The sequence below is a fragment of the Dipodomys merriami genome, unplaced genomic scaffold, assembly GCF_024711535.1.
Source record: "Dipodomys merriami isolate MVZ:Mamm:240054 unplaced genomic scaffold, mDipMer1.0.p SCAF_177, whole genome shotgun sequence".
NCBI classification, from domain to species: domain Eukaryota; kingdom Metazoa; phylum Chordata; class Mammalia; order Rodentia; family Heteromyidae; genus Dipodomys; species Dipodomys merriami.
The window spans coordinates 104,221-128,731 of NW_027203126.1; the positions used below are offsets into that span (position 1 = coordinate 104,221).

The 24,511-nt window shown below is 50.5% G+C and overlaps 2 protein-coding genes across 3 annotated transcripts in view; one reads left to right on the forward strand and one right to left on the reverse strand.

Moving 5' to 3' along the window:
* The first annotated feature begins 1,280 nt into the window (after positions 1 to 1,280).
* LOC138829822 (D-amino-acid oxidase-like) lies at positions 1,281 to 20,127 on the forward strand. 2 transcript variants are annotated; one of them, XM_070026348.1, is made up of 11 exons: positions 1,281 to 1,495; positions 6,537 to 6,739; positions 8,780 to 8,894; positions 11,227 to 11,303; positions 12,399 to 12,464; positions 13,484 to 13,538; positions 15,651 to 15,755; positions 16,143 to 16,225; positions 17,479 to 17,596; positions 18,566 to 18,664; positions 18,997 to 20,127. In XM_070026348.1, the coding sequence occupies exons 2-11, from the start codon at positions 6,546 to 6,548 to the stop codon at positions 19,126 to 19,128; spliced, it is 1,044 nt and encodes a 347-aa protein (XP_069882449.1). In that variant the 5' UTR covers positions 1,281 to 1,495; positions 6,537 to 6,545; the 3' UTR covers positions 19,129 to 20,127. The 2 variants fall into 2 exon arrangements, with proteins under 2 accessions (XP_069882449.1, XP_069882450.1); XM_070026349.1 differs by lacking the exon at positions 1,281 to 1,495 and adding an exon at positions 1,519 to 1,671.
* Positions 20,128 to 21,201: 1,074 nt separating this feature from the next.
* LOC138829823 (synaptic vesicle 2-related protein-like) overlaps positions 21,202 to 24,511 on the reverse strand; it is a 41,596-nt gene continuing 38,286 nt past the window's right edge. The window contains exons 15-16 of the mRNA XM_070026350.1: positions 24,233 to 24,322; positions 21,202 to 22,867 (exon numbers count right to left, since the gene is read on the reverse strand). Of these exons, the coding sequence (XP_069882451.1) occupies positions 22,661 to 22,867; positions 24,233 to 24,322 (297 nt within the window). The 3' untranslated portion in view covers positions 21,202 to 22,660. The remainder of the gene's footprint in view (positions 22,868 to 24,232; positions 24,323 to 24,511) is intronic.

The window sequence follows — 24,511 nt, forward strand, 5'->3', positions numbered from 1 at the left end:
TTCCAAGTTGATTGCCAATTGAGTGCAGAGAGAATAGTTTACTGTAGCTACACTTATGAAATGGAGGCAGAGATGTCAAGCTTTTCTCCTGCTTTGAGTTAATTCCAAGGCCCAGCAAAAGCAGCTTTTAAAGGAGATTCTGGAGAAGTTGTTATTTCTGTCATCCCTTGAGGCAGGCGACAAGTGATTGTTACCTGGGGGTGGGGGTGGGGGTGGTCCTTTCTGAACAAACTTCCAGTCCCTTTCCTTATTGGCAATTCCTTCCATCCTTTCTTCTTCTTCCTTTTTTTTTTTTTTTTTTTTTTTTTGGTCTGTCAAAGGGCCTGAACTCTGGGCCTGGCACTGTCCCTCAGCTCTTCAGCTCTACCACTTGAGCCACAGCACCACTTCCTGCTTTTTCTGCTTATGTGGTGCTCAGGAATCTAACCCAAGGCCTCAAGCATGCAAGGTAAGCACTCTACCACTGAGCCACCTTCCCAGCCCCCATCATCAGTGCTGTCCTTCCTGGATTCCAAGGTGTCAGCCAGGTGAATAGCTTATAGAAAGACACAAAAATAGAGCCAGGAACTGGTGGCTCACTCCTGTAATCTTAGCCACGCTCAAGACTGAGATCTGAGGATCACGGTTCAAAGCCAGCCCAGGAAGAAAAGTTAATGAGACTCAATTAACCACTAAAAAGCTGGAAGTAGAGTTATGATTCAAGTGATAAAGTTCCAGCCTTCAGCATAAAAAAGCTAAGGGATAGCTCCTAGGCCCTGAGTTCAGTACCCACTCCAGCACAGAAAGAAAAGAAGGAAGGAAGGGAGGGAGGGAGGGAGGGAGGGAGGGAAGGGGGAAGGGGAAGGAGGGGAAAGCAATGAGCCACACATCCTCCCAGCCCAAATAGCTGCCCCCTTAACCCCCCTCCTTGACCTCATCTGTCCAGTGTTGCAGGATAGCAGTGGGCTGGCCAGCTTGGCCTGTCTTCCACTCAGGGGCTGCTTGGTGACCACCCCCCCCCATGCTGCAGGCCAGGCTCACAAGCAGCCAAGGGATCTGCCCTCCCCTCTGCCAGCAGGACGAAGACAGAAAGAAGATCGTCTCCAGCTGGCCAGAGAGACAGACTTCCTTGTGCCCTGAGAGAAAGCCCTCCCTCCCTCCCTTCCTCCTCCCCCCCCTCCACCGCAAAGCCTGTCCTCAGGGACTTGGGATCAGCCAGAAAAGTCAGGCAACTTTTCAGTGACTTGGAGCAAGGGGAGGAGAGGTCTCTTGGCTGGTCGCGCTAAGTCCAGTTTCCAGGCCAGCCCAGGGCTGGTCAGCCCCACCCCTTGCTACCCTAGGGTCCACAATTTAGACTTTGACCCCACTGTGCTGTTCTGCTGGCTGTCAGACAGAAGGATTGAAGTCAGAAGGTTTCCCCCCACACCCTACCTCCAAAAAAAAGGAGTTTTCCTGCAGGAAACAGGACCCTGCACCCCAGAAGCTGCCACGTTCCTCCACAGGTCTGCTACGTGGGGTGAGTGACACAAGTACACTTTTGAGGGGGAGAGGAGGAGGGTAGAAGGACACAGGATCGTCCTAGTGTCAACAGACCAGGCTCAGCATTAGATACAGAGAAGACAAACTTGGCTTTGGGCAACGGTCTCCCCAGAGAGGTAAAGCTCTAGCCTGGAGTCAGGTGGGGGTTTGTAGGTAAGTAATTTCTTATCTCCAGCCCTCCTTTTCCCACCTGAGACATGGGATCGTGACTCAACTCTGTCTGTCTGTCTGTCTGTGTTGGTCCTAAGGCTTGAATTTGGGCCCTGGGTGAATGCTTTGTCCCTGAAACTTTTTTTTTTCTCTCTGAAGTCACAGCTTCATTTCTGGCATTTTTGGGGGTGGTGGGGGAGGCAGGCAGGTGATTCCTAGGAAATAAGAGTGTCCCAGACTTTCCAGCCCTTTCCAGATCTCAGCCTCTTGAATAGTTAGGATGACAGGTATAAGCCCAGAAGACTTTTTGGTTTCCTTAGAAGTCTTTCACATTCTTTGCTGTGAACACAGAGCAGCTAAAGGCAGAAGCTGCCTCCGAGGCTGGTTTTCCGGGGACAAGAAGGACACAGACAAACTCAGACAAGACTGAAAGACAAGGAAAAAGAAAGGCAGACAGGCAGGCAGGCAGGCAGGAAGGAAGGAAGGAAGGAAGGAAGGAGTGAATGAAGGGAGGGAGAGAGAGAGAGAGAGAGAGAGAGAGAAGGAGAGAAAGAAAGAAAGAAAGAAAGAAAGAAAAAAAGAAAGAAAGAAAAGAAAGAAAGAAAGAAAAGAGAATTCCAGTTCAGCTTACTGCCAGCTGCCTAAATATTTCTAGTGTGCAGTATGCAAAGCTGGAGAGGAACTGGGTCAGCCCTGAGCACCATCGTCCTAGCTGTGTCACCTGGGGTGACTGGCTTTCCCTCTCTGAATCTCAATCTTGGGCACCTAGACTGTCATAATTATTCTGAGCTCCTTGAGCGGTGGAAAGAGCCGGGGTGAGGGGTTGTGTCTATCCAGAATCTTCACATGACAGAAACAAAAGGCATTGGTTTCCTTGTTCCACTGAGCTTGCAAGATATTATAATCTCTCTCGCTCACACACACGTGCAACACACACAGTGACACACTGCTTCACCTCCCTGCATACACACTTTATATTTGCTTGGTTGCAGTTATTGGTATAAAATGGACACAAAACCAGTACCAGTGGCTTGTGCCTATAATCATAGCCACTTAGAGGATTGAGATGTGAAGTTCAAGTTTGAAGCCAGCTTAGGCAGGAAAATCCAGGAGACTCTTATCTCCAGTTAACCATCTAAAAACTGGAATAAAGCCGGGTGCCGGTGGCTCACACTCAGCTCAGGAGACTGAGATCTGAGGATCACAGTTCAAAGCCAGCCCAGGCAAGAAAGTCTGTGAGACTCTTATCTCCAATAAGCCACCAGAAAAACCAGAAGTGGCACTGTAGCACTAGCCTTGAGCTGAAGAGCAAAGGGACAGTGCCCAGACCCAGAGTTTAGGCCCCACGACTAACACAGAGCCACAGAGCCACTTCCAGTTGGGCCACAGAACCACTTCCAGTTTTCTGGTGGTCCATTGGAGATAAGAGTCTCATGGACTTTCCTGCCCGAGCTCACTTTGAACTGTGATCCTCAGCTGTCAGCCTCCTGTGTAGCTAGAATTACAGGCATGAGCCACAAGGGCCCCGCCTACCTCATACTCTTTAAGCAAACATATTACTACTTGAACCATGCCCTCCGCCTCTCTTTTTTGTCAGTTGTGGGGCTTGAACTTGGGGCCTGGGCGCTGTCCCTCAGTTCTTCAGCGCAAGGCGAACCCTCTACCACTTGAGCCACAACACCACTTCTGGTTTTCTGGTGGTTCATTGGCAATAAGAGTCTCATGGACTTTCCTGCCCAGGCTGTCTTAGAATCATGAACCTCAGCTCTCAGCCTCCTGAGTAGCTGGGATTACAGGCGTGAGCTACTGGTGCCTGGCTATTTTTAATTATTTTAGGATTGTTTTCTTTTAGTTGTTCTGTACTCTGGACTCAGGGCCTCATGCTTGCTAAGCAAGTGCTCCACTTCTGACCCATGTCCCAGCTTCTTTGGCACTGGTTACTTTTTTATTTTTTTAATCCTCCTAAGAACTCCGTTTGTGCAACCAGGCCTTGCTTATCACTAATATAGGCCTGGGGACGGGGCAAAGAACAAGATCAAATTCCTGCAGGCTGATATGCTGGAAGTGAGGAGGGGGGAGGCCCTAAGGGGCAGGCTTTGCTACCCTGGAAAGATCTATCAAAGAGGAAGCCAGGGCTCAGTTAGGACCGACCAACTTATCTTAGCTCATTGAGGTCTCTCCATCTTTTGTCACTGAAAATTATGATCCTGAGAACACCCTTAATCCAGGACAAACTGGAGAGGTTGGGGACCCATCACCCAGTCAATTAGAGGGACTTAACTAGTGTGTGCCAGAGTTAGGCTGGGAGGTCCTGTCCAGCTGTCACTGTCAGCACCTCACCCACCCCCATTTCTAACATTTTTTTGGGGGGGGGTCTGGTCGTGGGGCCTGAACTCTGGGCCTGGACGCTGTCCCTCAGCTCTTCAGCTCAAGGCTAGCGCTCTACCACTTGAGCCACAGTGCCACTTGTGGCTTTTTTCTTTTTGCTTATGTGGTGCTGAGGAATCGAACCCAGGGCCTCAGGCATGCAAGGCAAGCGCTCTACCACTGAGCCACCTTCCCAGCCCCATTTCTAGCATTTTTATCATGGGGATTTTTTTTATTTCTTTTAGTCAATCGTGGGACTTGAACTCTGGGCCTGGGCGCTGTCCCTCAGCTCTTCAGCTCAAGGCAAGTGCTCTACCACTTGAGCCACAGCACCACTTCTGGTTTTCTGAGTGGTTCATTGGAGATAAGAGTCTCTTGGATTTTCCCACCTGGGCTGGCTTTGAACTGCAATCCTCAGATCTCAGCCTTCTGAGTAGCTAGGATTACAGGCGTGAGCCACCAGCGCCTGGCTTATAGGGATTTCTGAAAATACAGGAGAGTCCTTTAGTTACTATTGATATAAAAGAATGACCAACTCTCCAGAGATGATGCAGTCAGGAGGCGCAGAGAGTGAAAGAATCTGGCAAAGATCACACAGTAATCCAGAATTCCTACTAGCTCTGACTTGTCTTCTCCTTCTTCCTTGAGACTGTTTTCCCACTGAGATTTTTCAAGATGTTAGGGGACAGAGGAAAACCTACTGTGTGCAGAGGACCTACTGTGTGCCAGGCACTGAATTGGGAACCTTTGTGGAACACACACACACACACACACACACACACACACTAGTGTGCACACTGAGATTGAATGTAGGGCTTCAATTATGCTAGACCTTGTAACTGAACTACATCTTCAGTCCAGAACTCATCATTTCATCTTGGGATAACCTGGGAAATTGTGGTTACTACTGTCTTACAGATGGGGGGTGGGGGGTCACATGTCCTGAGACAAAGTGCAGGAGAAAAGGAGAAGGGAGGAGACAAGGGGGTCCTTGGCTGTGTCTCCTCCCCCAACCCCTCAGCATCCAAGTCTAGGCTTCAAGCTGGAAGGAGAACAGTCTAGAAGAACGATACCTTTCTGTTTGTTGATTCGATGTCCAACTTGGCTTCTGAAACCCCGGCCGAGTCCAGCTCTCTCGGGCTGGAGCCATTTTCCCCCTTTGCAAAACTAGGCCGTGTTGAGAATGTCCTGCTGTTCAGGACCACAGAGGCCCAAGTTGCCAGGAGCCGGGTCTATGGAGGGCAGAAGAAAAAGGAGGAAAAGTTAAATCTGGCCCTTCCGGGCACAGACAGTCCTCTTGTCCTGCCTTAGCAGGAGCCAGCAGAGAAGTTCAAGGTCAAAAGCTGCTGGCCTTATAATAAACTTCTGAGGGCCCAGCCGGCCTAAGGCAGGCCAAGTTCTGTGCTGGAAGACCCAGTTCTAAGCTGCTCTCGGCATCCGCTAGCTGGCAGTTTAGCACCCAGTAGGGGTGCAGTCGGTGCAGCTTGGAACTCAATCCTCCCAGTGGCGCCACTACTTGGCTGTGTGGACTCAGGTAAGTCACTCCACCTCTCTGAGCCTCAGTTTCCTTAATCTGTGAAATGGGATTCAACACAGCAGCCCCTACCTCAGAATATTGGAAGACTGAGATCAAATGATGCATGTAAGACACAGCCCTGGAACTGGTGCACAGTAGTTATGCACAAAAGTCAGCGAGCGAGTTGCTTCACCTCCCCTTGATTTGACAGCATGTGAAGTAGCCTGCCCATCCTCTGAGCTCCCCGCTGCAAGAAATTGAAGTTCATGAAGTTTTTGCCCAAGGTTAATGACTGGTGGGTGGCCGAGCTGAGATCTAAGATTCGAAGCCAGAACACATTGTTCTAACCACAGATGACCCAGTGTGCAGGTGACCGGGGGTTCTGCCAAACCATTTATGTCCCCAGCCTAAGGTTTGGGAGCATCCAGAAAGGTCTCCAGCAAAAGCTGTTACTTGTCACTGTGTGACTTTGGCCAAGCGCTTTGTTTCTCTGTGCCTCTATCTGCTAAGTGGGAAAATAGTTGGGTCTTGATGACCACATATAAAAAGTGTTGGGGCTGAGCACTGGCTCATGCCTGTAAGCCTAGCTACTCAGGAGGCTGAGATCTGAGGACTGGGGTTTGAAGCCAGATGGGCAGAAAAGTCTGTGTGACTCATCTCCAATAAACCACTCAGAAAAAACCAAAAGTGGTGCTGTGGCTCAAGGGGTAGAGCACTAGCCTTGAGTCAAAGAAGCTCAGAGACAGTGGCTAGGCCCTGGGTTCAAGCCCCAGGACTGGCAAAAAAAATACATACATACATACATATATATATATATATATATATATATATATATATATATGTACACAGACAGACAGATAGACAGACATAAAGGGCTTAGCAGTGCTTGGTACTCTCAGCAATCAGGAGATGTTGTTGATGACCGGGACAATGATGGGAGCCATAGAGAGAATAAAACACTACAATCTCCCCTTCCTTCTTGCAGACCGGTCCGATGCGTGTGGTGGTGATCGGAGCGGGGGTCATCGGGCTCTCCACTGCCCTGTGCATTCATGAGCGCTACCACTCCGTCCTGCAGCCGCTGGACATCAAGGTCTACGCCGACCGCTTCACCCCACTCACCACCACCGATGTAGCTGCTGGCCTCTGGCAGCCCTATCTCTCTACCCCCGGCGACCCCCAGGAGATGTGAGTGAGGGTCCCGAGGGCAGACCTGGGCACCCGCAAGGTGAAGGCTGCAGAGGGGACCCTCCCGTTAAGCTGTCCTTTGTGGAAGCTCTGATCTGACATAGGAAGAAAATTCTAGGCTGGGTGCAGTGGTTCATGCCTGTCATCCCAGCTACTCGGGAGGTGGACACTGAGAGGAAGGCAGTTTGAGGCCAGCCTAGTTAAAGAGTTAACAAGACTCTATCTCAATCAATAAGCCAGGTGTGGTGGCATGCGCATAACTAGGATTTCAGCTAGATGGAGGCTGTAGATAGGAGAATCTAGGACTGAGGCTGACCCTGGGTAAAAATACATACCTGAAAATAGTGAAAGTATAGATAGGAGCAGGTGGCTCATGCCTGTAATCCTAGTTCCCCTCGAGGCTGACATCTGACGTTTGTTTGAAGTCAGCCCATACAGGAAAGACTGTGAGAACTTTTATCTTCATTGAACCACCCAAAACCCAGAAGTGGAGCTGTAGCTGAAGCGGTAGAGTGCTAGCAAACAAAAAACAACAAACAAACATGGACTGTACCCAGGCCCTGAGTTTAAGCCCCAGGAGGGCACATAATAATAACAACAACACAATAATAATAGTAAACAACAATAAGAACAAAAAAAAGCTGTTGTAATCCTAGCTACTCAGGAGGCTGAAATCTGAGGATCGCAGTTCAAAGCCAGCCTGGGCAGGAAAGTCCATGAGACTCTTATCTTCAATAAACCACTAGAAAACTGGAAGTGGCACTGTGGCTCAAGCGGTAGAGCACTCGCCTTGAGCTGAAGAGCTGAGGGACAGTGCCCAGACCCAGAGTTGAAGTCCCACAACTGACAAAAAAAAAAAAAAGGCTGCCAATGTGTCTCAAGTGGTAGAGCACTTGCCCAGCAATCTTGAAGCCCTGAGTTCAGACCCAAGCACTGCCAAAAAGAAAAAAAGGAAAAGAGAAGAAAGAGAGGAAGGAGGAGGCGGAGGAAGAGGAGGAAGAGAAAGAGCAGGAGGAAGAAGAGAAGGAAGAGGAGGCTGAAGGAGTGAAGGAGGAAAAGGAAGAGTAGAAAGAGGAAGAAAAAGAGGAAGAGAAGGAAGACACAACTAATGAACCAGAAGTGGATTACAGTCCCCACCATGAAAGATGTTGAGGCTGGAGGATACCTGACCGTGTAGTTCGAGGCTAGGCTGAGCTATGTAGCAAGACCCTGTCTCTAAGAGCAAAACAAGAAATAGGAATGGTGCTGACTACTCCCTCTGCTCTGTCAGAGACATGGGGGAACAGAGGGGCTTTGTCCACCTCGCCCCTGCACTGGGTGGCCCTCAGGACACCTTGGCATCAATGAATCCAGAAAACTAAGCAGGTGACGTGGAAGATGCAAAGGTCACTATGTCAGCTTAGAAACTGCCAGGTGCCTTCACAGCTGAACCTTCTAGAGAATAATTTCTCAAACAAACCAAGTGCTCTACCGCTTGAGCCACAGCTCCACTTCCATTTTTCTGGCTATTCATTGGAGATAAGAATTTCATGAACCTTCCTGCTCGGGCTGGCTTTGAACTGCGATCCTCAGATCTCAGCCTCCTGGGTAGCTAGGATGACAGGTGTGAGCCACTGGTGGCTGGCCCCCTGTGTAATCTCATATCACAGAGCCCCACCTCTGTGCGGGCCAGCGAGTAGAAGAAATGTAGTTGAGCTTTTGTGCCCAGGATGTAGAGGTCAAACATCTGAAAGAAGCAAGCCAGAGTGGGCCACGCTGTGAGCGGTGGAGGGATCCCAGAGCCAGGCTGCCTGGGAAGACAGCGTAGAGCCTACAGTGAGGCCAAAGGGCCGCTGAGACCCAGCAGGAGATGCATCCCAAAGGCTCCAGCACTGTACCTCCTCTCCCCTCTGCTGTCCAGCCTGGGAATGGGGAGGATGGGGGAGTGTCTGGCGGGGGTGTGGGGGGAGGAGGGGAGGAGAAGAAGGGACATTACAGAAGTCACATGGGGATGCCTGTGTCCCATGGCAAGCTGAGATCCTGTGGGCCCTTCCCTTCTAGGGAGTGGAACCGGCAGACCTTTGACTATCTCCTGAGCCATATGCATTCTCCCAACGCTGAGCAAATGGGCCTGGCCCTGGTCTCAGGCTACAACCTCTTCCGCGAAGCCGTTCCGGTGGGTACTTGACAGCCAAGGAAGAACAAGGGCCCAGAGCTTAGGGAAAACACCTGAAATCACCTAAGCTCCAGACTCTAGGGCTGAAATTAGCTTTATTTGAGTTTAGTCTTATTTATTTCTTTGGGTGGGGCTCAAGAGGAGTTTGGGACGCCTAGTTTGGGACGCCTGGGGCTCAAGTGACTCTCCTACCTCAGCTTCTGGAGTATTGCAACTATAGGTTTGTGTCACCACAGGTCGCTAGGATCACTTAGCTAATTTAGTGTATTTGGCTTTCTTTGCATTTAATTCTTTGGTGCCAGGATTGAACCCACAGCCTTTCATCATGCTAGGCAAGTGCTCTACCAACTTGAACTATGTTCCTAACCCATCACTTTAAATTCTGCTTGTGCTTTAAAAAAAAAAATTGTTGGGGCAGGGAAGGTGGCTCAGTGGTAGAGTGCTTGCCTTGCATGCATGAGGCCCTGGGTTCGATTCCTCAGCACCCGTAAGCAGAAAAAGCCAGAAGTGGCTCAAGTGGTAGAGCACTAGCCTTGAGCTGAAGAGCTAGTGGACAGCCCCCTGGCCCAGAGTTCAAGCCCCACAACCAACAACAACAACAACAACAAAAATTGTTTTTCCAGCTAGGGACATAGTTAAGTGACATCATGCTATCCTAACAGGTTCAAGGCTCTGTATTCAAGCCCAGGTACTGCAAAACAAAACAAAACAAAAACAAACGATAAGTAAATGCAGGCACAATGGCAAAGCGCCCTCTCTTGAAAACATATACATATTTTTGTTATATGTATATCTCATTGTGATATGTACTGCATACACACAGATTTTGCTTGTTTGCCTGTTTCTAATGTTATTATAATTTGGCAGATACCAACAAGCTTGTTGGATGTGGGTAGAGGACATGAGACTTTGGTTGGTGCAGGCAAAACACTTACATGTCCCGCAGTAGTGGGCTTTTATTATTGAACCCCCAAATACCAAGTGTCCCAGGAAATGCCAGGGCTCTTCTTCAAGATAGACTCAAAAAGCCTGGCACTGGTTGTTCACGCCTGTAAACCTACTACTCAGGAAACTGAGATCTGAGGATCACAGTTGGAAACCAGCCTGGGCAGGAAAGTCTGTGAGACTCTTATCTCCAATGAGCCACCAAAAAGCCAGAAGTGGAGCTGTGGCTCCAGTGTTAGAATACTCACTAGATTTGAGGGGGGGGGGAAGGCTCAGAGACAGTGCCCAGGCCCTGAATTCAAGCTCCAGGACTGGCACCAATAAAATAAAAACAAAATAAGAAATAAAGATAAGGCCAGAAGTAGAGGCGTGGCTCAAGTGGTAGAGCACTAGCCTGGAGAAGCAGCACCCAGGCCCTAAGTTCAAGCCTTAGTACTGGCACAGAGAGAGGGGGAAAGACAGAGACACAGACAGACAGACAGACAGACAGACAGACAGAGCACCAAAAACCTATGCCAGATGCAGCTATGGCTACTTTATACTAGTAACTCCCTTCATTGTGGCAGCAGCCAGCTAGTCCACGTCGCCCTTCCCCCCACCTTGCAGATGAGGAAACAGAGGCTCAGAGCACTGCGGCAACTTACCCAAAGCCACAAAGCTCATCAGATGCAGAGCTGGGGTGTGGTCCCAGACAGCCTGTGATTTAGCGTGTCCAGCATGCCCCCGGCCTTTGAGGTTACTTACACTCAGGCTACTGAGGAGGATGGCATGGTGTAATAAGAAGCACGCACCCCAGGCCAGATCTCACGGTTTCTCAGCGTTGAGCACTGGGCTTAGAGCCTTGTCCGCATTATCGGTTCGTCCCATGGACCCAAGAATGGTTATTTATTGACTGCATAATACAAAGAAGACAGCAGAGGCTCAGAGGCTGCAAGGCAGTCAGGGGCGAGGCTGGGGGTCTCCTCCCGGGTGAGCAGAGCCCATGTGTCCCAATGCCTCCTGCACCACCCTTTTGGGGAGCCTCATGTGGTCCCCATGTCTCCCCTATTTCTTACCTTCACTCGACCTCTTAGTCCTCTGACTCTTAGAGTCACCTGGGCTTTAAACAGTGTGGGTTCAAATCTCTGCTGCACCATTTATGAGCTGTGTGACCTTGCACAAGTTACTTAACCTCTCTCTAAGCCTCACTTTTTCTACTGGGGAAAAAGTATGACATTCACCCCCAATGGCTTTGCTGCGAAGATGAAGGGAATTCATGTAAGGAACTGCCTGGAACAGTAGGTATCTTAGGCACGGCAAGCATTATATAAGCTTTTTATCATCATCATCATCATCATCATCATCATCGAGAGCTAGTGAAGGGTGCTCTTCTCTCCTTCCTCTTCAGGACCCTCCCTGGAAAGACATAGTTCTGGGATTTCGGAAGCTCACCCCTAGAGAGCTGGAGTTGTTCCCTGATTACAGGTAAGGTTATTGTCACACACAAAGGGGTGGGGGCACCCGATCCAGGCAGAACTATCTAGAAAACAGCAGAGGATGGAGGCACCAAACTCCCATTTAATCTAGTGCCCCTGGCCTGGGTCTCCTGGCGCTCTGTCCATCTCCTCACAGAAGCCCCACCCACAGGGGGCTTTGGGCTGACGTGGAGTCACACAGTGCAAGCCCAGAAGCTCTGCGTATCAGTCAGATTTGCATAACTGTAATAAAATACCCAACACAAGCTGCTTATAGGTTTAAAAATAGGTTTATTTTATCCTATGGTTCTTGAGGTTCAAATCCAAAGTCAAGAGTTAGGCCCTCGGACTGGGAAGGTGGCTCAGTGGTAGAGTGCTTGCCTTGCATGCCTGAGGCCCTGGGTTCAATTCCTCAGCACCACATAAGCAAAAAAGAAAAAAACTGGAAGTGGCGCTGTGGCTCAAGTGGTGGAGCGCTAGCCTTGAGCTGAAGAGCTGAGGGACAGCGCCCAGGCCCAGAGTTCAGGCTCCATAACCAGACCAAAAAAAAAAAAAAAGAGTTAGGCCCTCTGGGGAAGGGGCAGGGGGCTTATCACCACAGGACTGTGTCCCAGGTCAATTCATATCGCAAGTCAGGAAGCAGAGACTGAGGATGGGTGTGTATGTGGGTCCCACAATCCCTTTCCAGAAAGCTCCCTGATTACCTAAGGACTTCCCCCCAACATCCCCACCCAGGTCCCAGTTCTTAGGAGATCAAATGACTTCCCAGGTCATCCCCTGAGACTCCAGCCCAGCCTTTGTGGACCTTCCTCCTCTTCCCTCCGCAGCCTGAAGTCCTCTCCTCCCCCTACCCCATGCCTGAGCCCCTTCTACCAGGCACATCCAAGATCCATTCACACCCACTGCCTGTGCTAACGTCCTCTGGTAGAAGCATTCTCCTTGTGTTAAACTGAAGATCGCTCCCTGTCCCCTCACCCTCCATCCCCACCCCTTGAACGTCAGCTGGTGGTTCTGGCCCCAGTCTTTGGCGACCCATCTCCATCTCTTCCAATATGGCTGGTGCTGACCTTTATTGCTTGCTACCTTTTGCCTGTTGTGATTCTAGCTACGGCTGGTTCCACACAAGCCTGATTCTGGAGGGGCAATTCTATCTGCAGTGGCTGACCGAAAGGTAAGGCTTTAAGAAGGGGCCATTCTCTGGGAAAGAGTGGTTGTAGGATTTTTCTGTGTTGACTGGTTTTCCCCAAGCTTATGGAGGAAAACCCTGAGGCCAGGGTGGGTGCTGTCCTTGGTCCTGACAGCTACCATGAGTGGAAGCCATTGTTTTGTACCTGGCTGGGTATCAGAATAACCTGGACAGCTTTTCATACATCATACTTATTGGCAACTTCATCCAAAAACCTCATTCTTGTGGAATAGCTTAAAATAGATTCTCTTAAACCTTTCCAGATATCTTTACATCATCTGCAAATAATAAGGTACTGTGTGTGTGTGTGTGTGTGTGTGTGTGTGTGTGTGTGTGTGTGTGTGTGTGTGTGTGTGCATGAACTTAGGACCTGTCCTTTAGCGTTTTCCCTCAAGGCTAGCATTCTACCACTTGAGCCACATCTCACCATTTTTCTGGTTCATTGGAGGTAAGAGTCTCACAGACTTTTCTGCCTCAGGCTGGCTTCAAACAGTGGATCCTCAGATCTCTGCCTCCTGAGTAGCTAAAATGGCAGGCATGAGCCTCTGGCATCCATCCAGCTGTCATCTGAAACTTTTGGATGTAGCAGTGGGTGTCCTGAGCCCAGCTTCTAATTTTGGTATGGGCTCAACCTTGTCCTTTTCCCCTGTCCTGAATCTCATCTCCTTTGACATTGTAAAACCATGCAGTGACAGTAGAACTGGAGGAAAAGAAGAGGCCTGGGTCTGAGTCCCAGTCTCTCACTGAGACTCACTGATGACCTTCAGTCCCTCCTTCACCTGCTCCCCTGAAAGGCTTGGCCCATCTCAGAAAGCTGTTTCCCCAGGAGGGGGACAATTTTTGTAGGCCACTAGTCCAGCCAGGAGCTCATGAATGGATCTGACTACATAGTCATCTTCTCAAGGAGTGTCCTGTGAGACTAATGTCCCCAGAGATGTCCCCTATGCCACCACTCAGTTGGAGGGGCAGAGAAGCCATTAAAAAAATGTGTCTGATGTCTCCAGGTTAAAAGAGAGGGGAGTGCAATTCTTCCAGCAGAAGGTGAAATCTTTGGAGGAGGTGAGCTGTAGGGCTGGGAGGGCATGGAAAGAGGGAAGGGGGGAGGGATGACTAATCAGAGCTTTGTTGCTGGAGGTATCTGCTTTGATGTTGGTTCCTAGAACAAAGAAAGAATGAAATCATGCTGGCCGTGGGGGCTCATTTACACCCATGACCCAGCTTGTTTTAGGGCTCAAGAGCTATCTGCTTCTCCCTTTAGTCTCAGCCACACTCCCCTGCCAAATGCTTCTTAATGGCTTCTGATTGAGGTTTCTGTGGAGTGCGGGCACTCAGCTGGGATACTGGTCAAAGCAGCCCAACCCCACCCTCATGAATAGCCAGGAACAGCCACCATCGTTGGGCAGTGGTAGCATACCAGAGCTTGACTGTGCTGACTTCATTCAGTCCCAGTCCCAGCATTTATTAGAATGCTGATTTACACGCAGGAGGTGCTGGGTATCTACAGTGAGGAGTATGGGACAGTCAGGACCCTCCTGCTCTGGTCAGACCCTGGAGACTCATGGGTGACCACCACAGACCTGGTTCCCAAAGGCTGGCTCCGGGCTGTTTGGAGTCCGTTGCAGTGTATGTGTGTGTGTCCATGATTTGGGAGGGGAGCTGCTGCCCTGGGGCTGGGTTGCAGGCCTGGATGCTCCTCCTACATCCTTGCTGACAAGCATCCAAGATACGGGGAGTCTCCAGCCAATGTCTGGGCAGCGTAGCGGGCGGGAGAAGGATGCGAAATGAGATGGTGAATGGGGTTCCACCTGGCCTTTCCTTCTGACCCCTTTGAGGTTGTGAGGTTTCCACGATATGTGTTACCAAGCATCAGATCATTCCATCTGCTTCCTTCCTCCCTCCCTCCTTCCCTCCTCCCTTTCTCTCTCTCTTTCTTTCCTTCCCTCCCTCCCTCTCTCTTCCTCTCTTTTCCTCCCTCCATCCTTCCTTTTCCCCCTCCCTCTCTCTTCTTCTCCCTCCCTCCTTCTCATCTTCCCTCCTTCTCTCCCTCCCTCCCTCCATTCCTTCCTTTCTTTCTTCCTTCCTTCCTTCCTTCCTCCTTCTCTCTTTTTCTTTCTCTTTCTTTCTTCTCTCTTTTTCTTTCTTCTTTCTCTTTCTTTCTCTCTCTCTTTCTCTTTCTTTCTCTCTTTCTTTCTCTTTCTCTCTTTCTTCTTTCTCTCTTTCTTTTTTCTCTTTTTCTTTATTTCTTCTTTCTTCTTTCTCTCTCTCTCTCTCTCTTTCTTTCTTTCTCTTTCTCTTTCTCTCTTTCATTGGTTCTGTGCCAGTCCTGGGGCTTGAACTCAGAGTCTAGGTGCTATCTCTGAGCTCTATTTGCTCAAGGCCAGCACTCTACCACTTTAAGCCACAGCACCTCAGGTTTCCTGGTGGTTCATTGGAGATAAGAGCTCATGGACTTTCCTGCCCCGGCTGGTTTCGAACCTTGATCCTCAGATCTCAGCCTCCTGGGTAGCTAGGATTACAGATATGATCTACCTATGTCCTCCCCCACCTCTCTTTCTCAGGGCCTTGCCAGCTAGGTGCTCTGCCACTTGAATCACTCCCTCAGCCATTTTTTGCTTTAATAATTTTTCATATAAGGTCTTGTTTTTGTCTGGGCAGGCCTGAAACTAAGATCCTTCCACATAAGCCTCTGGCATAGCTAGGATTGTGGATGTGTACCATCACATCCAGCTTGTTGGTTGAAATGAGGTCTTGCAAACTTTTGCCTTGGTTGGCCTTGAAACGTGATCCTCCTCCTTACATTTGCCTCCTGAGTGGCTGGGATTACAGGAGTGATGCATTGTACCTAACATGGAGCACTTTTATATCAAGGGTTACATAGGATTCTCATAGCAGCCTGTGATATAGGCATTACTATCCCTATTATAAAATGATTATAAAGGGAGCAGGGATGGGGGGAGCTGAGCCTTGAGGAAATAAAGGAGTTATTTTTTTGCGGGGGAAGGATCAGATATTAGGTAAATGGCAGAGTGGATATTTGGATCCCGGTCCATCTGATTTCCTCACTGGGACTTCTAGCCACTGTTGCATAGAGAGTAGACAGGAGGGAGGAAGAAGAGGATGAGGGGGCGTGGGGATCTTCGCTGTTTCTTATCTATCTGCGGTTGCTGCCAGGTGGCAAGAGGAGGCGTGGACGTGATCATCAACTGCACCGGGGTTTGGTCTGGGACCCTGCAGCCGGACCCCCTGCTGCAGCCAGGCCGGGGGCAGATCATCAAGGTGAGTGTGGTTTCCTCTGGGACAGGCACGTGCTCCACACCTTCCGGGGTTGATTGGAGGTAGTGGTCACCGCCACCCCTTGAGATAGACACCATCACATCGCCACCGCCATCTTTCAGAGACGGTACACTGAGGCAGCAAAGTCCACACACACAGCAGCCCACATGTGATTGGGATTCGAACCCAGGAAACCTAGCTTAGGAGCCTGGATGGCCACCACTGACCCAGGCTGCCCTCACTGCAGGAGGGTGGGTGCATATGTGTAAGGGTAAGCCTATGGTGGGCACACATGTGTGTGCCTGCACATCTGCATGTGTGTGTGTGTACATAGTGTTCCTGACAGGGCTTGGTGTGTTTGTGTCTGATTTCTGTGTCCCAAACCCACAGGTGGAGGCCCCATGGATGAAGCACTTCATTATCACTCATGAGCCAGGAAGCGGCATCTATAGGTCCCCGTACATCATCCCAGGGTAACACTCTGCTGCAGGGGGGACAAAACACACCTTCCTGCTCTCCCCATGCCCCACTGCCTGTCTGCCCACGCCTGGCTTCTCCCAGAGGTGTTTTTGATTGTTTATTGCTTTTACTACATCTGGGAAGGCAAACTTTGCTGCAATTGGGCTTTCTCTCTCTCTCTCTCTCTCTCTCTCTCTCTCTCTCTCTCTCTCTCTCTCCCTCCCCCCCCCCCCCCGTCTCATCAGTCATGGGGCTTGAACTCAGTCATGGGTGCTGTCCTTGAGCTCTCTTGCTCAAGGCCAGCACTCTACCACTTTGAGCCACAGCTCCACTTCCAGTTTTCTACTGGTTCGTTGGAGGTAAGAATCTCATGGACTTTTCTGCCTGGGTTGGCTTTGAACTGTGAGCCTCAGATCTCAGCCTCCTGAGAAGCTAGCATGGCCAGGTATGAGCCACCAGAGCCTGGCTGTGGGCTGCCTTGTGAACACTCATTTGGATGACAGTAATGGTGTCACCAGGAGTAGTGTCAGAGGCAGCAGGGGTGGGGAATGACAGCTGATGATTACAGGCATCAGTGGGAGCACTGTCGCAAGTGGAATGGTGGTGATGTAGGGGCCGATGTGTCGTAGAATGGCAGCAGTAGAAGCTATTGCTTCAGATGGGAAAGACCACGCTGAGGGTGTGTTGGTTGGTGTCGAGGGTAGCAGAGGTGTTTCTTGGGATGGGGGGCTGGGCTTGAGGAGGAGATCGTGTTGTTGACAGTGGAGTGGGGTGGATGGCTGTGCTGGTAGAGAAGGGCCTTTTTGTTTGTTTGTTTTGTTTTTTGCTGGTCCTGGAGCTTGAACTCAGAGCCCGAGCACTATCCTTGAGCTTCTCTGTACTCAAGGCTAGCACTCTACCACTTGAGCCACAGTGCCACTTTCTGGCTTTTTCTGTGTATGTGGTACTGAGGAATTGAACCCTGGGCCTCATGCACGCTAGGCAAGCACTCTACCACTGAGCCACCTTCGATGGTTTGGCCCGGTGGCAGAGATGACAATCTCAATGGCAGTGTTCGCAGTGTGGCTGCCTTTGCCATCTCAATGGTGATGCTGACTGCGTGGTGCAGGTGGTGACAGCTCATGGTAAGGAGAGGAGGAGGAAGTACAGTTGAGGGGGATGAGGCTGGTGCTGGCAGAGGCCAGGCCCGGAAGTAGTGGTTCAGTAGAGATGGAGGTGATAACTGACCAAGCTTCCCTTTGCCCTGATCCTCCGTGTTTGCCCATAGGATGCATTCGCTGACGCTGGGTGGCATCTTCCAGCTAGGGAACTGGAGCGAGGTGAGCAGCAGCCAGGACCACGCCACCATCTGGAAGGGCTGCTGCCACCTGGAGCCCACGCTGAAGGTAGGTGGGCGGGGACATCGGTGTCCTGGACCAGGGCTCGGGCAGCGAGGTCCTGAGGATGACAGCCATGGGAAGGGACCCATTCCAGCAAGGAGCTGGGGCATCCACCAGAATTTGATAGTGTACAGGGAGATCGTTCCTCCGATGGATGAATGTAACTGGCCATGAGGAAAAAGACCCCTCCTGAAATAACATCTCTAAAACAACTCAATCTGAGCTGGGTTCTATGAGTCACACTTGAAATCCTAGGGACCTGGGAAGCAGAGATGGGGAAGACTGCGGTTTAAGATCAGTTCAGGCAAAGAAGTTCATAAGACTCCACCCCCCTCCCCTGTCTCAACCAATAAAAAGGCAGATGCAGGGGGGAAGGCCTGTTATTCTAAGGCATATAGGAGGACTGCAGTCCACATTGGCCTGGGCAGAAAGCCCAGATTGTATTTGAAAAAAATAACTAAAGCAACATAGGGCTGGGTACATAGCTCAAGTATTAGTGAGCCTCCCTCCCAAGCAATGAAATTTTGAGTTCAAACCCCAGTACCTGTCCAAAACACAAAACAAAAACAAATCAAAACATCTTAGTCTGTCTTCACAAGGAGCAGGTGCACTTATTGTGGAAGTCTGTTTTGGTGTTGGCCTGCTTCCGTGGTATGGCGGGGGGGAGGGATGGCGGTGGTGGTTGGCGTTGATGATAATGGTCACCAAAGAGGCTGTTGATCAGACTGGCAGTGGTGATGGTGGGGGCTGGGGTAGAGGGAGGAGCCGACAGGTGGGCGGTGGTAGCGGTGGTAGCAGTGATGGAGAGGGATGTGGTGGCTGACGAAAATGGGAATTAATAGGCAGAGGGGAGGGGAAGGTGCTGGTAACCATGGCAACGGGGTTCTGAAGGCTAACTCTGGACCACCTCATCGTCGTGACAGCAGGAAAAGAACAATCCAGAGCCAGAATGGCCAACTTTTTCTTTCTTTCCAGAAAGCAAGAATTGTTGGTGAATTCACTGGCTTCCGGCCGGTTCGCCCCCAGATCCGACTAGAAAGAGAACGGGTTCTCTCAGGATCAGCAAGTACAGAGGTAGGTCCCGACAGGGCGACAGGGCCCACTCCTGGCTCCTGAGGTGACACTTCCTCATCTGTGTCCAGGGGACGGAGGGCTCATCTGTCCCAAGCAGATACTTCAGTGACCCGAGGCCCATGCTGTACCCACAAGGCAAGGGCCTGGGGTACTGTCCTCCGTCTCCACACAGAGAACCGGGGCCCCTTATTGCTGGGCCCAGGGGCTCACCCAACATTCCCCAAACAACCAAGGAAAGCCCAGGATACCTCAGAAAGTTCCTGAATCTCCCAGGGAAGTAAACCATCACTGGCTCCCAGAACCTGGCTACCATTTGTTTTTGTCTCTCCCAGGTCATCCACAACTATGGCCACAGTGGCTACGGGCTCACAATTCACTGGGGCTGTGCCCTGGAGGTGGCTAAGCTCTTTGGGAAAGTTCTGGAAGAAAAGAAGTTGTGCAGGATGCCACCATCCAACCTCTGAGGACTTTTCCGTGACCAAGAGGACTTCGCACACCCCTCAATCTAGTAATCAACAGTGTGCCCCGATAAGCCCCCATCCCTGGCTTCCCTGCACAAAAGTGACAGCTGATTGGAGGAAATCTCAAGGCCATCATTGGAGGGAAATCCAGCCCCCCCTCCACCCCCTCTGATGGCACCCCTAGGTCTCTGGGTCTGAGACTGTGGACAATTGGAACTCTAATCCCACAAGTTCTCAGAAGAAAGGAAAACTCAGAAAATCAAAGAAGCCAGCTGCTCAGAGGCATAAGAAAAAAAAATGAGGTTAGCTAAGGTTAAGTAATTGGATCACAAGTCACACTAATGTATTAAAGGTTTTGGAAAGATTCACAACAAAGATACTTTTCTTTCTTTCTTTCTTTCTTTCTTTCTTTCTTTCTTTCTTTCTTTCTTTCTTTCTTTCTTTCTTTCTTTCTTTCTTTCTTTCTTTCTTTTTCTTTTTTTCTGTGCTGGTCCTGGGACTTGAACTGAAGGCCTGTGTGGTATCCCTGAGCTTTGGTGCTCAAGGCTAGCACTGTACCACTCAAGCCACAGCTCTACTTCTGGCATTTCCAGTAGTTAATTGGAGATAAGAGTCTCACGAGCTTTCCTGCCCAGGCTGGCTTTGAACTGTGATCCTCAGACCTCAGCCTCTTGAGAGCCACCAGCACCCAGCTTGAAGCCATTTCTGTGCTGTTGAGAGTACTTGATGTGAGAGGAATATAGAACTCATGCTACTCTCAACATCTTCTAACATCTCCCAAAATCTTCGCTATCATAGAAAGAAATGTCTGACATTTCCGTGAATGGAACGGGAACCTTTCTGAACAAGAGTGATCAGAATTAGACATAAATATCATTAGCATGAGGCTAAATGCATTCCAGAGGCACGAGAAACCTTTGTGGGAGTTCTTACACCATTAATAATATTGATTTTTTTTAAATAAAGGGCAGGTTATGTAGATAGAAATTTAAAATAAAAACAAAACTTCTTTTTCTTTGGTAGAAAACTTTACTGCCGGGGTCTGGGAAGGTGGCTTAGTGGTAGAGCGCTTGCCTCGCATGCATGAGGCCCTGGGTTCGATTCCTCAGCACCACATAAGCAGAAAAAAACTGGAAGTGGTGCTGTGGCTCAAGTGGGAGAGTGCTAGCCTTGAGCTGAAGAGCTGAGGGACAGCGTCTAGGCCCAGAGTTCAGGCCCCACGACCGACCAAAAAGAAAGAAAGGAAAAAGAAAAAAAACTGCCCTGCCCCCACACCGCCGATTTCATCCCAGCCCCTGGGATACACTCCTGCCCACCAAACCTCAGCTTGCCCAGTGGTTTAAAAGTGAAGGAGCAGGCATGATCATCTGGCACTGTCTGACCAGTTGGAAGAAAAGAAGGAAGAAGAGGAGGAGGAGGAGGAAGAGGAAGAGGAGGAGGAGGAAGAGGAAGAGGAGGCAGCAAAAGTTCTGTGTTCCCTAGGAGAGCTGAGCTGTCCAGAAATAATCAAAGCCACAACTCATGATTCAAGAAAATGCAGCTGTTAGGGCAGAAGCAGTTCTGCGCAGCTGTGTCTGCCTGCCGGGGCAGAGAAACCCATAGCTCCTACTTCAGGGACAAAAGGTGTCACAGCTGACCTAAGACTTGAGCCTGAAGTCAGGCTTCCACACCATTGGAAGGAAATGTTGCTTGCATTTGACTCCAGGATGCAACATTGCTAGGCAACCACTCAGCTTCCTGGCTCATTGGAGAGTGTGTTATAGAAAAATGGGAACTCTCTGAGATGGTAAAGTTAGCCACAACCTGAGGTTGAAATGTCACTATGCTCAGGTAGCTCACACCTGTAATCCTAGCTACTCAGGAGGTTGAGATCTGAGGATCGTGGTTTGAATCCAGCCTGGGCAGAAAAGTCTGTGAGACATTCATCTCCAATTAGCCACCAAAAACCAGAAGTGGAAGTGTGATTCAATTGGTAGAACACCAGTCTTGTGTGCCATTGCCAAATGAGTGTGAAGGGGCCCTGAGTTTAAACCCAGCACACACACACACACACACACACACACACACACACACACACACACATCGTCACAAAGGACCAAACTTGGAGCCCTGCAGGGTCCACCATCCATGTATTTTAATAAGATGAGCAGTTCGCACGTTTGGCTTCCTTGCCATGTTTAGGTTGAGCAAGGGTTCAGTCTCCTCTGGCCTTTGCCAGGACTGGGCAGCCTCTTTCCTCCTTTGGAGAGTCTCCTGCCTAACTTTCCAGGCCAGAAAAAGAGGCTTGTGTAGACCCAACCCCAGGAGTAGGTGTAGGCTTGGGACACTTAGCACCTACCCCTTCCTCCTGACTCCACCCACCAGGCCTCCCTCTCCTCTTCTGCAGTGCACACACTTTGCCCATTCGGGTCATCCTGCTGCTCTTCATGCATCCTGTCCTAGAAGCCATGGCAGGAGCTGAGCTTGTGGAAAGTGCTAGATGCCTTTGATGGGTGGGGTGGTGGAGACCCTGGGAGAGCTCGTCCCCAGGGGATCCTGAGCCGCCCAACCTGGTCCCTGTGACTCTGCCACACCCTTTAGATTTCTGGGACCATTTGCCCATCTACCTAGGCACAAAATCCGAAGTCCTGGAGCCTGAGTAAACCATTTTCTTTCTCCAGCCATTACCATTCAGCAGGAAGAGGGTAAAGCAGCCCTGGCCTGCCTCTTGGCTACATTGGCTTTGAATTTGAACCTCCCCCTACCTCCCCCCCCCACACCCAGTTACTCCTTTGGGCCTCCGTTTCCAATTTCCAGGTTGGAGGTGGGGTAGCCACATTCTGAGCTTGTTACTTGGTGCTAGCCTAGCTCCCCTAGCTCCCCACAGAGACCCCTCCTCCTCCTCTCTTTGTCTCCCCCCCCATTAGTACCACAAACAGCAATTGCAGAGGGGGCAGGTAAGGAAATGGCTCAAGTTCAAATGCAAGTCTATCTACCAGTATCTCCACCAGCCAGGGCCTGGGAGGCAGCCAGAGGGGGAGGGAACCCCCCTTTCCCCGCCCCTGCCAGGTCTGGGAGAACTTTGAACTGGGGAGAATTCTGACCCAAAGAAAAGCTGTCCAGGCTGCATGTCTAAGTGACCTGTAATTCCAAAGGAAGTCTGTGCCAGAGTGTAGGAGAAACCTATCGAGCCAATCCAGCTGGTGGTGGCAGGGGTCTGGAGGGTAAGGATCTTCAGAGATCTTTTTGTAGGTACTCTGCATGGCACCTTGTGGCTGCCAGCATCCTCAGCTCCCCTCCATGCAGAACCACAGGCTGCTTCCCCCCGACACACACACAGAGAACCCCCCACCCCAGTAAACGCCTCCAGGAGGCAGAGTGCTCAGTGAATAGGAACAAATGCAGTCAACACGCAAAACCCTGTTGGTCCAGCTTGTCCTGGGGGAGTTCTTAAAGCCAACAGTGACCCATGATTGGCCCAACTGGGCTTGGCCAGCTCTCCCAGCCCTGCGGCCTCAAAGACCAGCTCACCCGGCCCCCCCTTCCCCAGCGGTCACTATTCCTGAGAGCCAGAGTTCGACCTGGGGGCACCTGTGCCCTGTGTCCCTCGGCCAACCATCTCCTGGCCCCACTCCCGGTGACTAGACTCCTGTAGTCCTCGACCTTTGGTCTCAATGGGCAAAAAGCACGATGCCAGGGCAGCCAGGAGGCAGCAGATGCTGTAAACGGCCAGCGTCAAGTACACGGAGGACTCCAGCATCACCTGGGGAGGGAGGAGAATGTCTTGTCTTAGGCGATGCGTGCACCATGCAATGGTTCCATGAGCTGAGGGCTTCACTCCCTCCCCATCTTACAGAGGGGAAAACTGAGGTGCTAAATGAAGTGGCATACCAAGGCTCAGGTAAGACAACTCAGATGGGGCTAGGATTTGAACATGGGCCCATGAGGCTTTAAAGTTCAGACCCCTTATTAATCCACCTGACCTGAACCAACTTCCCTGTCTCCCCTGTCCCCCTCTGCCAAATGGGCATAGATTGGTATTACTTGCTGGTGAGGGGAGAGATGGGGAGCGCCTGGAGAGCACACAGCAGGCTCACAACCAGTGACATACAGTGAGCCACAACAACACAGAATAGAAAGGCTCTGTGGTGGTTCACACCTGTAGTCCCAGTACTTTAGAGGCTGAGGCAAGAGGATTGTAAGCCTGGGCTGCATAGTGAATTCAAGCTCAGCCTGAACTTTGTTCTTGTCTCAAAAACAAATAGGCCTATGTGGTGGCTCAGGTCTGTAACCCTAGCTTACCTGGAAGGCAGAGATCAAGGGGTTATAGTTCAAGGCCTGCCAGGGCAGGCAAGTTCTCAAGATTTCCATCTCAAGCAATGGCTGAGTGTCATGGCACAAGCCTATCATCCCAGTGACCCAGGGAAACACCAATAGGAGGATCTCAGTCCAGGAGGACCTGGGCATAAAGTGAGACCCTGTCTAGAAAATAACCAATACAAAAAGGGACTGGAGGTATGGCTCAAGTGGTAGAATGCCTGCCAGCAAGCAAACTTGAGTTCAATTCCCAGGACCACTATGAACATTGTGGGCCAGTCACTGGTGGTTCACACCTCTAACCCTAGCTACTCAGGAGGCTGAGATCTGAGGCTCATGGTTCAAAGCCAGCCCAGACAGAAAAGCCCATGGATCTCTTCTCTCCAATAAATTATTAAAAAAAAAAAAAAAAAAAGCTAGATGTGGTAGAGCGCTAGCCTTAAGCAAAAGAAGCTCAGGGACAGCGCCCAGACCCTGAATTTAAGGCCCAGGACTGGCACAGGAAAAAGCAAACAAACAAACAATGTTTTGGAACACTTAATAGAGATAGAGGTTGTACAACACTGGCAATGTACAAAGTATCAAATTGCCTATGGTGGCATCTTTGGGGTCTTTTGCACTTAATTGCTCCTCCCCCCCAAATGGGCAACTTTCTGTAACCCTTCTGAGCCTGTGTTTTATCACAGGTGAGGACCATTTCTTTCCTCCTGAGGGTGAGTTGTTAGGTACAACAAGGTAATGCAGATGCACACAAAGCGCTGGGCAGAGGCCCTGACTGAGGTTCAGGGTTCGGGACCGGAGAAGCCCCTACCTGCGCGATGAACGGAGTGATGAGGGCACCCACTCTCGCCATGCCACTGCAGGTGCCCAGGCCCAGCGCCCGCGTCGCCGTGGGGTACACCTGCAACGGCAGTCACGTGTGGACCGGGGACAATGCCAGAAACCCTCTGTCCCTCCTCGCCTTGGCTCAGGACCCAGGGCCCCAATCCCCACAGACCTGAAGCCAGGGAAATCGCTCAAGTGTCACTCATCCCATGTAAGTGGCAGGGGGTGGCAGACTGGGGCCATGGTAATAGGAAATTCAATGAGG